Below are 14559 nucleotides of genomic sequence, written 5' to 3'. Positions count from 1 at the left end.
ACCTAGTACAAGAAAAAAAAAGACATCCCCAGCCTTGTCTTTCATTACACCTTTCTTTCTGGGGCCTTTGTTCTCACAGCTTCAGCCTATTGTCTAGTGGTGGAGACAAAGTATTGCTGTGCAATGGTGAAACCCAACAAGCCAGACAGATGATAAAATACACCTACCAGACATCTTGTTAGTATATCCAGTGGTGTTAGAGAGCGCAGGACAAAAGCACGAGTATGAGGACTGATATCAACCTGAGATGTGGCAGAACATATAACAGCATTTATTCTTTACCTGGACAAGGAAAAACGTATTCTCAGAAATTGCGTTAAACTGAGATGAGCGTGAGAGCATTTCCGTCTGCTTCCCCCTGCACACACAGGTCCACATAAAAAGACACCACCGTCATCTTTTTGTTCTAAAACACTTGCAGAGCGATATGATTCAGTGTTTGCTCTAAACTGTTCTTCTGGTGTTTTCTTAAAAAAGGAAAATGTAAAAGTTTTGGTGGTAAACCTTTTAAAACGTGTCACATTTTCAACCATTAGGACCCAACATTCTCAAAATGTTTTTAATAACAAGTCTGACTCTTATGTAAGCTTATGTAATTGTCAAGTGTTTGCACATATGGCCAGTTTCTAATGAATTAACCTAACATCGATGTCTGTGGGAGGAAGCCAGAGTACTTGGAGGAGAACCTTTTCTACTGACCACTCTTTTAGCCATACATTCGTACAGTGTTTTAATTTTGACAGATTATCAGATTAAGCGATTAACAGATTAAGCGAACATGCATGTCTTTGGAATGTGGGAGGAAGCCAAAGTAGTGGAGAACAGTGAGAACATGCAAACTCCAGGTATCCACCAGGTTTCCAGAACCTTTTTGCTGTGAAGTAACAGCACCACTACAGTGCAGTCCTAGTATGGCAAAGTTTATTACCTGGGAAAATAAAGCATGCAGTGAGTATAGTCACTAAAGTTTACCAAAGGGGTTTATGGATGGACAAGCAGACGAGCTTAAAAAGAACAATTTCTTACCTTAACAGCTCCCCCACACCACATCTGTAAAAAACTGCAGGCTGTTCTGTTTTTGTTGGCAAATCTTAAATTTTAATATTAGACAAACATAACCGCAGTAAATACAAAACATATTTTAGATTATTTCATTTATTAAAGGGGAAAAAAAGATATCCAAACCCACATGACCCTGTGTGAAAGTAATTGCCCCCTAAATTAAAAACCACTACTTGTGCCACCTTTAGCAGCAAAAACTGGAATGAAGCATTTGCGATAACTGAGAATGACTCTCTCACATCAATGTGGAGGAATTTTAGCCCACTCTTATTTGCATAATTTTTTTTTTTTGTTCCAGGATAAACGTACAGTTTTTCATTTTACTTTTTGTTTCATTTTGGGGGGGTTTGGACTTGGTGGTGTGTTGCTGGTGCATTCAGGGCATGAACCAATGGTCGGACATTCTCTTTCAGGATTCTGGTCGGCTTAGGGTTAGCCATTTGTGGATAACGGATCTCACCGTGATTCACTAGAGTCCCAAAGCTTTTTCCATGCTTATAGATGGCAATGAATTTGTTTATCATTTGTTCCTGACTTTCTGTTGATCGTGGCGTGATGAGTTTCTTTTTGAGATCTTTTACCCTGCTTCACTTTATCAGACAGGCTCTGTTTAAGTGATTTCTTGATCCAACAGGTCTGGCAGTAACTAGGCCTGGGTGTGGATTGTGAAATTGAACTTAGTTTTCCAAAACATGCAGTTAATTTGTGATTTAATGGTTGTTTGATGAGCTGAAACACGTAAGTGTGACAAATATCTGAAAAAAGAAGAAATTAAGAAGGGGGCAATTACTTTTTCACAGCGCGCTAACATTTTGCAAATGTTTTATAATTAAAAACAAACTTTTTCATTTTCGTCATCATCCTTCAAACATCCTTTGAACAATTGATTCAAATGTTGTCTTGAAAACATCGTAACAGCTTATGGGTAATGTTTTTTAGTGTTGTAGAAATGTTCACTGTCATAGCTGAGAAATCAGTGCCACAGCCTGCCTGTGTTGATTAGCCTGCTCGAGCAGGTATACACTGTATCCTTCCTCTCCTCTCCTCCCTGAGTTTTCTCTTCCCAGGTGTCATTCTCATTTAGGTTCCCAGAAGGGTTTTTTCCATTCTGAGTTCCCACACGTTGGAGCATTTCGTTTGCAGGCCATAACCTCCATATAGTCTTCACTCCCCAAGGTGTCATTGTAACTGTGAGGGTGAAAGGCATGCTCAGCTCTCCCTCAGGTGCAAAGCCGATGCGACAAACAGGGTTTCTTTGTGTGTGTTTGCGACAGAGCAGGACAGATGACTTTGGCAAAAGTACATGCACAGTATGGATAGCTTAAAGAGGAGCATCTGCATAAATTTACATGGCAAAAAGATATTTGTGAAAATAATACCTAATTCGCCTACACTGCCAGGCACAAGTGATGATCAGTAAGCTCAAGTACTGAGAAAGGTGAGCTTCTTTAATGGCAACTTGAGGCTGTTTCCCAAAGTGAGTCGGTCCCATACAACGTCTGTAGTTAATTGTCACGGACTTCCACATTAAAAGGTTCAGCTTCATAAATAAAAATTGTTTACAGCCTGTCTTTTATTTCCATAACTGATTGATTTTAAATTTAAACTTCATATCAACTAAAACCAAAAGACCAGTGTTACTTTTCTCTAAATATTCAACTCGCTTACACAGCGAAATCCATGGATCCATTAACTGTCAGAGTTAAGACTGAATTTCAAACAATTCAAATTCAGTGTTGTTGTTGTTGTTGTTTTACAACTGTACTATGCCCTCAAATCGTGTCATAGAAGTCAGATAAGATTATACATGCTTGAAAAAAAGGCTTCACATTGAGGTCTTATGTCTATCTGATTTAAAAATATGAAGTCTGATGGATTTCTGTGTGCTGATATCATCAAGGGTAAATATTTTTTTCACCATAAATCCACACTACATTGAATTTGGAATTACTAATCATCCTTATGTAAGACTCCTCTCTAGAAATTTTCATTGCATGTCTGCCAACATTTAAAAGATTTATGACACAAAAATCACACAGTTGACAGGACGGATTAGGAGAAAAAGAGAATCCTGTATTTAAGATAAAGGTAGGTGTTTTTATAAATATGAAGCCTTTCTCTCTTCAGCTTCTCAGTAGAGGATAACCTTATCTTCCCAAAAGATAAAAAAAAACTATCTATATATAACTATATGTAATACTGCAGTTGTAACGCTGTAATAGCAATGAAAAGAGAACGGAGCACTTTGCAGTTTTCCAAATGTAATTGTCATGGATCAAATGACACAAACTTCAGTAGGAACCCATCCTTTCAAACCACTCAATCATATCAAAACGAGCCATCACATCATTGCTTTGTTCATACAAGTATTGCACATGGTTAATCTGGTAGAAAAGTGTATTTATATACTCAGTGTAATATATACTGTACCTAGAGAATATAAGAGTGGTTAGTTCCATTACTTCTAAAAATATCATGTGAATTGCATGATTTTATGTAATTACTATGTAAGAACACTTTTTTCATATTGTACAATATAAACACTGCTACTACTACTACTAATAATAATAATGAACTATGACAATGGACTCATGTTTAAATAAATTAAAACAAATTTTCTCTAAACTGTTGAAACACTAATATATAAAACAAGTATCCAAGAATATAACAGCATTTGTACCAACAATGACATTAGAGAAATACTGAATTAGAGAGGAAGAAACTTACCACACTGAATTTAAAATCACCTCAGATGAAGGAAATGAAATCTTTCGATGTTTGTTATGTATAAACATTCAATTTTACACTTTTATCATTTATGGAAAATGTCACAAAAAGTGTCAAATGTACTGGGAGAAAATTTCCAGAACATTTTTTGCTTTTTCACGCATTTTTTTACAGTGCAATTTAAAGCATATGAATGAATCAAATAGTTTTAAAAACACATTTCTCATGTTTTAATAATTATTTTAAACAAATAATGATGCAAAAACATATGTCCTGGTTTTAATTTAAAGAGTTGACATTTAGCAAATCAGACACTGGGGGGAAAAAGGTTATAACAAAACATTTTCTACCAATTCCCTGATTTTTTCTATTAACGAAAAAGAAATACGCCCCAATATAAAACTGATCATTGCTTGAATTTTTTGTAAAACTGATAAACACAACCAGTGGGAATGAAATGTATGTCTAATTATATGACGAACGAGCTAATTTACTCTTTCATAACACCTGTACAAGCTTAAAGTTGACGTTAGCCGAGGCCCAACAAGGAGCTGTATTTGGTAGCTGTCTGCTAGGCTTCATTGAGTGAGCTGAACTGGACCTCTTTACTGTGTTTGTGACGTTGATGCTTTTTTAATTAAATCAACTGATAGGTAACGTGTGGTAACTTAACACTCTGTCCTCTCATTTAAGCACAGTCACTGGCTCCAAATTATGGAGGTGGGAAGAACCATAAAGCTATTCAAGGCTTTAAAACTAAGTAACTGTGTGGTATGAGGGTGGCTTTGTCCATCTTTTGTATACAGTCAGTGGTTTTATCTCATTAGTTGAACTGACCTCTTAACAATGCATTTATATTACCATTGTATTACAATAGTTCCATACCATTTACTTGAATTATGTGCTTTGTAGCAATTTATGAAAGGGAGAAAGAAAATTACTGTATGAAGGCGGGTTAGTGTTGGCCCAGGAAACACCTGACAGTTGGAGGCCACACAAAGCTCTCCCTCTCCTATTCTGCTAGGCGAAGCATCAATTATTCAGCTTACTGTAAATGTGGGACAAGAGGAGGTCAGGCGAGATTCTTCCCTCCATGCTGTGGACGATGCTGACTTGCCAGAAGGGTGGTGATGATCATCATCGGGCTGATGATAATATGTTATTATCATTGCTGACACGGATTCAGTGATGGATGATGACTCACACAGAGAAACACTTGTGCGTAGAATACCTCTGCGTTGTCTTGGCTTTGCTACGAGTCCACACACACACACACACACACACACACACACACACACACACACACACACACACACACACACACACACACACACACACTCTTACTCACAGAGAGAGAGACTATTGAAACATTTCAACAGGGATAAGCCTGGATGATGACACAGACAGAGCACCCTGATACAGTATAGATGAACCTGCTCACCACAGTGTTGCCATAGTAACAATGTAAGGCCTTTCGACAAGTCAGGAGGGTCAGAAGGAAGAGTTGTGATAGGAGATACGTTTTGAATGTGAACTTTGTTGCTCTCTCGCCTCTTTTTCCTCCTCAATCAATGCTACAGTGTTGGTTCGCGCTGCTGCACGATCAACAATGAAATTAAAAACTCCTCAAGGAAACTCGAGGATAAAGGTTGGTGGGGCTGACACCCACTGTTTCCTGTGAGGAATGAATGACCAGGCTGCAGACAGGAGCAGAGGACACTGCAGTGGTTCAGCAGCTGGTATGGTGCAACAGCTCAAAAACCTCTTCTGCTATGACGAGCCTGCTTATGTGTTTATGTTGTGTGCTGTTGGAGCTTATGGCAGTCCACAGTGAGTATCTAATGTTTTGTTTTTATAGTTTTGCTAACAAAAGATTCAAGCTTTCTTTGATTTAAAATATTATATCCAATCAGAGTTTTTCCACATTACTAAAACATTAGCTCCCATTCTCCCAGATGTGTGCCTAAGCTAATTTATTGAATCAATCACTCTTTTAGCAAAACCCTAAATGGTAAATTATCATTTAACCTTTCTGCAAGCACTTTTATTTTCCTCAGGAGGCAGAAGTTAAACACACCTAAAGCACAGAAATCGTTTAAAACTCTCAACTCAGCTCAAAACGGTGCATAGTTTGTTGCTAATGATGGGGGGGGACTGATAAAAGGTAGAGTGTACATGGGTGCATGGGTGTGCTGAAGGTTGATACCAACATTGGATGGCAGCAATCTGGGAGGCAGAGGAGGGAGAGCAAATTCAGTTCAGTAATGTTAGATGGACTGTGAGCAACTGAGACAGAGTATACTGTGGATGAAATTGGAAAAAAAAAAAGAAGGAACATGTAATATGAGTCTTATACAAGTCTTATGCAATCTAAAATATATATAACATATAATCTATTTGTTCCTCTGTTGCCGCCGCGCAGAGGCTCTGATGGGTGTGTACGCTGATGTTTCAGTGCATCACCTTGTTAACAAAAAAAGAGTCTGGAGAGGGAGATGGTGGCTGGGAGTCCATTTCTCTTTTTTGCATCTTGTTTTGACATTTTTGTAGCTATCTTTCAAAATTTACAAATTGTACAGTTTCCTTTTATAATTAAGCCACTGTCAGAAAATGTTGTAAATGTTATTTGAATTTTTTTTTGTGTGTTTTTAATGTTTTGGGGAAAGAATCAAAGGTCTTGAGAAACGTATCTTAGTACTTACGAAAAACTCTTGGCAATTTATGTCTCAGCGTGATGATACTGAGAGTTAGTCCGTGTCTCGTTTGTGTCTAATCTTCACAAAGTCCACTTCCTCATATCCTATTCATTTTCAAAGATAAGTTAAACAGAACACGCGCAACTTATGTTCCTTTCTTGGCTTGCTAATGTTTCCATACAGGCCGTGTGCTCATGCAGAGCCGTATAGTAGGTGGTCACACCGCTGCACCAAATTCCATCAAATACCTCGTGTCACTGAAGAGCACCAGCGGCCAACACTTTTGTGGTGGATCACTAGTTCACAGGTACTGGGTCCTGACTGCAGCGCACTGCAACATCGGGTAAGAATCTTCAAGATCTGCCATTAGCAGCAATCTGTGACTTCTAAAGTTTCATGTGTCTAAAAAAATCCAACTACGGTTTATCAGTTAGTTAATTGAGTAATCTACAAACAACAGCATATACTGCAATAACTTGGTCGATCTCCTAAGTTCAAACTTTTAGCACTCAAATACTGTAGCATACCTCTAAACTCCAAAAAAAAAAAAGAAGAAGCTTATGTGAAAGTAACAAATATCATTGAGCACAGCCTTCCTCTCAGTTTTATTATTTCATAAGAGTTGGTGGCTGGACGTTTCAAAGAGGTATAGTGCTATGGTAACAAGGGGATCTTAGTACGTCATAGTAAACATGCATCGATTTTCTTCCACTTATCTACTTAAGGGTCGAAGGGGGGTGGATGAGAGGCAGGTTGCCAATCTTCCTGAGCTAACACATAGAGACAAACAACCATTCAGGCTCACATTCACACCTAAAGCCAGTTTAACACCATTTAACTTAAGCCCATGGATGTCTTAGACTGTTGGAGGAAGCCACAGTAACCTGAACTCCACACAGAAATGCCACAGCTTGGATTTTGAACGCAGGACCTTCTCGCTGTGAGAGAAGAGAGCCTCAGAGAGCCACCAGCATGGCCATAGATGTAATATTTATGGGCATCCACACAGTAAGAGAGTAACAGCATCGTAGCAAACAAGGGACTGCAAAAGGTACAAGAAATTCAGCAACTTGTAGCAAGAACAAGTGAAGTAAGTAAGCAGCAACTAAGTATGTTAACTTTAAGCTCAGAGGTTATGGGAGCCAAGGGTGCAGTTTGCTTGACCGAAGGTGGTAAATACATCAGAGGGTTATCTACGTAACCTGGAATGTCCACTAGGCACTGCAGGTTGTGTGCATCATTTCCAAATGTGGGCTGGCTATACTCTACAGCCTTCATTTTTGTGAACTCAGATGTAGCTGATCAAAAGAATGGATTGTCAGCCACAAATCAAGGATGAGGATATGTACACTTCCACCATAAATCTGAAACACTTTCACAGACGGGAACATTTCTCTGGCATTTTTTCAGTACACTGTGGTTCAGAGTTAACTTGGCATGATTTTCTATTGCGAGCAGATGGTCCCAACAGATGCCTAAACACAAACATTCATTCTGCTGTGGGTAGGTAACGTCAGGACACAAACTCAACCTCTATGGGGGCCAGTGGGAAGTCAAACAGCACACAGATGCGATTTAGTCAGCTGACCTTGGCGCATCACTGAGAAAGACGGTGAAGTGTGATCTTGTCTGGATGTAGGAAATTGGCCATATTTCTGTCACACTGTCCCCATCCCCGCCTGCTCACAGTAAGCCATTGTTCACTGGCAGACAAGCAGTTCATGGTGGTCACGATCAAGCCCTGTGCACACTTCGAGTTTGACTTTGTATTCAGGTCGTTTTACTTTATCTTTGTCTTTCATTCATTTAGTAAAATACAAAAAAATTGTTAATTAAGCTTATATTATTTGTGGGAAAAGGCTTCTTTTGTTTCCTCTTTCAAAGAGATCACGATTACACGATTACATCTTTTTAGTGCTCTGTTAACAAATGTGATGCAACATGGATTTCTGTGTTTTAGGGCAGAGCAAATGATGATAGTGGCAGGCGACTACAAGGTAAACATCTTTGAGGGTACTGAGCAGTACGCTAAGCCCCGCATCTTGGTCATCCATCCCCTGTACAACAGGAGCACCAACAACGCAGACATCATGCTCATTAAGGTGCCACAGAATCGGTGCAGAAAAGTTACCAGTGGTTTGTTAAAGTTTAATCTGTTACATCTTTCTTTTTTTAAAAGAAAAACATGTTCACGTGGAAACTGTACAATTTTCTGTCCAGCTGCGGGCTCCCATGGTTCTGAACAAATACGTGTCGCTGGCGCCTCTTCCCAGGCAGGGGACAGGTGTAGCTGAAGGCCACGTGTGTCGGGTGTCTGGGTGGGGCTACAATAGTCTGGAAGGAGGCCACGTGCCTGTCACACTCAGGACAGTCACAGTGCCCATTGTCTCAACTGCAAGGTGTAACAGCAGCGACTCCTTTAATGGAAACATCACAGCAAACATGATCTGCGCTGGCTACAGCACTGGAGGCAAAGATGCATGCAAGGTACAAAGAACAAAGACACCACCTTTCACTAATCAGGAAAAAAAAACATGTTTTTAAAAGTTTCAGCTGCAAGCTAAGTGAGTGTTGGACACCGCCGCGGCCCTCTGTGCCAAGCATGTTCATTTGATGTTTTGAAAAGGCAAGAAACTCATTTTGAAGTAATAGACTCTCAGAGGTACCATCCATGGTGATCACACAGCACAAGCTGAGCCTACTTTTATCATCTCACTTAAGAGCAAAACAATAACACAGTTCTGGAAACCTCTTTCCCCCGACAGTGTAAGGATACAGTTGATCATGTCAGTGTTGGTTCGAGCTACAAGCTTTTATTAAGGAGACATGCCTGTTTGTCCTGAAACATTACTGCAGTTGTAATAATCGCATAAGAGATAGAAAAGCAACCCTTAAAGTAGCAACACGACTGAAAACCTGGAGTTTTGCTGTAAACGCTTACATAGCAGCAAAAATAACCTATGATTTGGTTATTTGCACCGTGAAAGAGTTTCAGCCCGGTCGTTGGTGTGAAAGAATAATTTACACGAAATTCAGCGTGTGGTATGTGAGTAAGCTATGTCTCACCTTCGGCAAAGTAGAGAATGACTAGTTTAAAATAAACTCTATGTAAAACCTGTGTGTTTGACAAAGTCCTTGTGTGTTGGTTTTTTTTTCAAGCAATAATAATGATTTTTAATAATATGATTCAAAGATAAGTATTAAAACAAAAAACAGAAAGAACTTTTCTAAAGGAAAAGCAGACCAGCTGTACTCAGTCAAGTTTAAATCCATACCTTGTTGGCCAGTTGGAATTTGTCTTCACCACTACATCCTAAAAGCCACATGTGAGTATTTCACACATGCAGTGCATTATACATGAGATATGGTACTATGCAAAAGTCTTAAGCCGTCCATTATTTCTTTATATTTTGCTAAAAAAAAATGGGAAACAGGTGCAGTGAATTACTGAAACACAGCACCTGTTAGATGTTGGCTGCCTTTGTCTCTATCGAGATGATCCCACACTGCTTCAGTAATGTTGAGGTCCAGGCTCTGGGGAGGCTGATGCAATGACTGACGGTGTTCAGGTGTTTTTCTATCCAGATATGGTTTTGCTGTTTGAGATCATTGTCATCCTGAAAAACACAGTTGTTGCCATTCAGATGCTGTCTACATGGTATCCCATGATACGTCTGTGTTCATAATTCCATCACTTTTGACAAGATCACTGGCTGCAATGCTTCCACCATGTTGACGCCAAGATAGCTGTAGACAAAATTTGGATTCATCGCCCATAAGGCCTGTCACCACTGATTTTCAGTCCAGTTCTTGTATAATCTGGCATTCCTCAGTCTTTTCTCCCTCTTCCCTTACCTTAAAAATGGCTTTTTGACAGCCACCCTTCCACAGAAACCTTTTCTGATTAAGCTCTTGCAAAAAGTTTACATTTTAGCCAGATAAAACCAATTTATCTGGCTAAGGATAAATTGGTTGTTTGCTAAGTTGTCTGTTAGAAACAACCCTTATTCACATCTTGACTTAGGTGCCCCTTTAAAGCTTGTATGATTCATAGAAAAAAATGTTCTCTCATGAAACTGTGGCACAAACATGAACTGAATCATTCAGTAATAAAAGATTCTCTGTAAAACAGGTCTGGCATTAACACACTCATAGGGATGAGGGGGGCAAGGAAATGAGGTAGAGACAATATATACACACACAGGATAATAAGCAGATACACAACAAGTAGGATGCACAGCTGGAAGCTATAGGAATAATGAGGTGGGGGAAGTGAACACAACGCCAGACAAAGAGAAGAACAGTTACCAAAATAAAACAGAAAGACACATCTGAATGGGAAACAATGGTTAACTTAACACGGGGGAGCACAGAAAAAGGTCAAAAGCAGATGAGACTGGAACACAAAAAAACACAAAGAGAAACTAACTCAAAGCAAATCGGAACGTCAGCAGAAACTGAAACTAACAAGAACTGAAGGCTCGACAATCAGTGGAAAAAAGAATAGATCAGACCCAAATAACACGGCTATACACCATAAGCGTCTATACAAAACATGAGCTAAACACAACTTGAAGATAACACGACAACTGAATAGACTGGAAACTGAATACTGGCTAAACAAGGAATACAGAAACTCAGCCCAGAGGGTAGCCTAAATGCAGGACTTCTTCCAATAAAGAAGCACAATCCAAACAGGGTGCAGGAAAGGTAATTAAAAAAACGAAGAAGTCACCAAGGAGACATGAAACCTAAACATAAAACATTCTCACAATCCAAAGGAAATATGAACTCACAAACACTGAAAACCCAGGGACCAAAACCAATGACACATCCCAAATGAGTGAAAAAGCAGCCAATGCCCAAACAAAAACTTGGAAAAAATGTTTGAAAGAAAAACATGAAAATGCAATGGGTGGCTCAAGACTATTGCACAATGCTGCACATTTAAATATTGGAACATGTAAACTAATTTTTACTGTAAGAAGGGCAACAATTTCACCTTCTTATACTTAATTTTACAGGAGCTACAACTGCATAACATCATGTGGGTTATTAGCAGGGGTGCACATAAGTAGTCCGCAGGTGCGCATTCGCTGTCAAAATAAAAGACGCGCACCAGATAAAAAGTAGCAACGCGCGTTTGCGTACATAAGATTTTCTGGAGGAGGACAGACATTTGTTTAGAACTCTTAAAGATGTCGAAGAAGCAAGCTCCTTTAAGCAATTACTTTGGTGCTCCTCCACCTCCAAAGAAATGTCAGAAGGAGTCCGAACCACAAAAGAAGTGCGTATTCTCGGAAAAGTGGTTGCAGGAGGCGACCCTGCTTCAAACAAATGATGAACGCACAGAGATGTGGTGCATCTCTAGCTGACAAAAAACAGTGCCTTTTATATGTACGCAAACGCGCGTTGCAACTTCTTATCTGGTGCGCGCCTTTTATTTTATTTTCCGCACCTGCGGACCACTTATGTGCACCCCTGGTTATTAGCCAAGAAACAATAGGCCAAAGTCACAAGATAAAAACATGTTTTCTCATTATTTATTTCTGGACTTCACACTCCTCCTCGCTGTTCTTATTTATAAAGTGCTCTACAAACCTCAACATTACGGCTAACAGGTGGATTTTCCCATTTGAGTGCAGCTAGCCAAACAGCAAACAGCCACAGCTAAAGAGACAGAGTGAAAGTAGACAGTGTATCCTCGGTTTCTTCACATAAAACTCATTGTTGCAGCCAGGGGCAGCACAAAAGTGAACCCCTTAATCAGTTGATGTTGTTCTTTGAGCTAAAATAGACCAACAGCAAGTAACCTTCAATGCCTGGGATATCTGACCCACCTGGGCGGTAAATGCTTTTTGAAACAGTCTCCTATGAGGCGCCCATGTTCAGACACTTTGTATTACTTTGTGTATCATGTAACATCAGGGAAATTAAAGAAGCTTTACATCAATACTATGGTAACAAAAAACTTTTCCAGGAGTCACATTGTGAAATGGGAACTAATAGAAGGGTTTTATTGTTATTTATTACAGGGCGACTCCGGTGGACCGCTGGTGTGTGACAGACGGATCTATGGAGTTGTATCCTGGGGCAATGGTTGTGGTGATGCTAAGTTTCCTGGAGTCTACACGGCCGTGTCCAGATTCCGCCGGTGGATAGATCAAACCATCTACGGGTCATACCTGCGTTGCTTCAAACCGTGGAGATAATGAAAGGAGCCATTTGTGCCTGAAAGGAAATATTCCCATAAACACATTTAAGTTAGCATGGATAGGAAGTGGTTCTGTTGGAAGCTGCAGTGGCTGTTGAGAAAAACATTGCAGTGATAATTCAGATCACCTTTTGAATATAGTTAAACGCTGGATATTCTGAAATAATTACTATGATTATAGGATTCACTAGAATGTGCACCGTTTACAGTTACTGTAAATGTAATAGAGCTCACAGATTTGTGAAAGTTTTTTGATGCCAATAAAACACTCTGGGGCTGGTGTGGAGTTGTGTCAGGTCTGAATGCTGAATGACAAAAATCAGTTTTGGTCATAGTTTGACTTTTGTACAAAAAAGATAAATAGAAAGATCTGATCATGTACTTTCTAAAAACAAAACAAAAACACAAACACTTATTTTTAATCAGTTTCTCGTGTGGTATACACTCAACTAGTAATTCATTAAATGCTAAAACTTGCTTGGACCCCATTTTTTCGTGGCACATCTTAAAGGTGCTCTACTGGACTGAGTTCTGGTGACTGTGGAGGCCATCTGACCACGCAGAACTCATTATCACGTTCAAGAAACCACAGTGAGATCATCTGAGTTTTGTGACATGTCCAGTTATTCTGCCTTAACAAGTTATCAGAAGATGAGTACATTGTGATCATAAAGGGATGGATGTGGTCTGCAACAATAATCAGGTAGGCCGTGGTGTTTAATCATGCTCAGCTGGTACAAAAGGGGCTTAAACTGTGCGAAGAAAATATCCCCCACACCATTACATCACCATCAGTAGCCTGAATCACTGATACAGCTACGCTGTAATATGTTGCGCATTCAGAAATGCTCTTCTGCGTACCTTGATTGTAACAAGTTGTTATTTCATTTCTGTTTAAAAGCAGGCACGTGCCTGTCTGTACTTTGAAATCCTCCCCCACAGCTCGCACTTCAGAGCCACGTGTAGCACCCTTTGGTTCTACACCTTGCTGCGTGGCATCTCCCTCAATCTTCCCTCCTGCCTTCCTGTCTCACTGTGACTCTGATAAATGCAAGATAGCAAAAACAATGAAGGATTTGAGGCAGCATTTGAGTCAGTATCTGATGACAATATATGGAGTCATTTATTTGAACAAACCACACCCAAACAGGCCTGAAAGAGAAGTTCATCTGAGTTTTAACTACTGCAGTGTTTATTCTTTCTTTTTGTTTTTGAAAATCTAATTTAACTAGTCATAAAGCTCTAATTCCATGAAGACATACTTGAGCCAAGTTCAGTATAATGTTAGCATCAAACCTTATTCAGCAGCTGCACTGAAGCTTTAGGAAAGAAAACATGACAAATACTTGATTTAGCAGACAAAAAAATAGAATTTGCAAGAAGAAAATGCACTCTTTCCCAATCCAACACTCTCAAGGGTTTACTGCTACTATTTTATCAGGTTACTTGTCTTCATTGCTTGGGAGCTTTAAGACCAAAAAACAGTCTTGATGGCGATGTAACCACATTTTGTGAAAAATATTGTTCTTTGAGATGTTCTCATATGAAAGAAGGATCCTCTGATAAAATCATTGTAACCTCAGCTCCGAAGGGAGGAGGTGTGTCATGACGGCACATAAAAGTTAGCTCTGCTGCAGGCTCCAATATCATTTTTCATTTCATTGTCTGTGTAATGATATTTAGGGAAGTTCCTCTGAGAAAGGATAGTCTATCTCAAGACTGAATACCTGTCCGTTCCTCCATGCCCTGTCTGTTTTGTAAGACAGTCCATTGTACTGTCATACCTATAGAAGTGAGATTAATGCAAACAGTAGACAGCAGTGGGTGGTAAAAGAAGTTCCAGAGGAATCAGTTTAACCA

General features: G+C 39.5%; 1 protein-coding gene across 1 annotated transcript; it reads left to right on the top strand.

Moving 5' to 3' along the window:
* The first annotated feature begins 5477 nt into the window (after window positions 1-5477).
* Window positions 5478-12697, top strand: LOC146631870 (trypsin). The gene is made up of 5 exons (XM_085353959.1): window positions 5478-5619; window positions 6669-6828; window positions 8446-8587; window positions 8706-8972; window positions 12521-12697. The coding sequence occupies exons 1-5, from the start codon at window positions 5478-5480 to the stop codon at window positions 12695-12697; spliced, it is 888 nt and encodes a 295-aa protein (XP_085210085.1).
* The last annotated feature ends 1862 nt before the right edge of the window (window positions 12698-14559 follow it).

This window comes from Diplotaxodon limnothrissa, linkage group LG5 (assembly GCF_057381915.1).
Source record: "Diplotaxodon limnothrissa isolate DT_005_m linkage group LG5, D_limnothrissa_male_GT1.1, whole genome shotgun sequence".
Classification (NCBI taxonomy): domain Eukaryota; kingdom Metazoa; phylum Chordata; class Actinopteri; order Cichliformes; family Cichlidae; genus Diplotaxodon; species Diplotaxodon limnothrissa.
Note: the sequence above shows the minus strand (reverse complement) of the source record. Positions and strands in the feature narration are given on the sequence as shown.

Bases quoted from the DNA above. Each gene is read 5' to 3' on its own strand.
- LOC146631870 (XM_085353959.1), top strand. From the start codon at position 5,478: ATGACCAGGCTGCAGACAGGAGCAGAGGACACTGCAGTGGTTCAGCAG. The intron at 6,829-8,445 runs GTAAGAATCTTC...TCTGTGTTTTAG, and splicing joins GCAGCGCACTGCAACATCGG to GGCAGAGCAAATGATGATAG. The intron at 8,973-12,520 runs GTACAAAGAACA...TATTTATTACAG, and splicing joins GAGGCAAAGATGCATGCAAG to GGCGACTCCGGTGGACCGCT.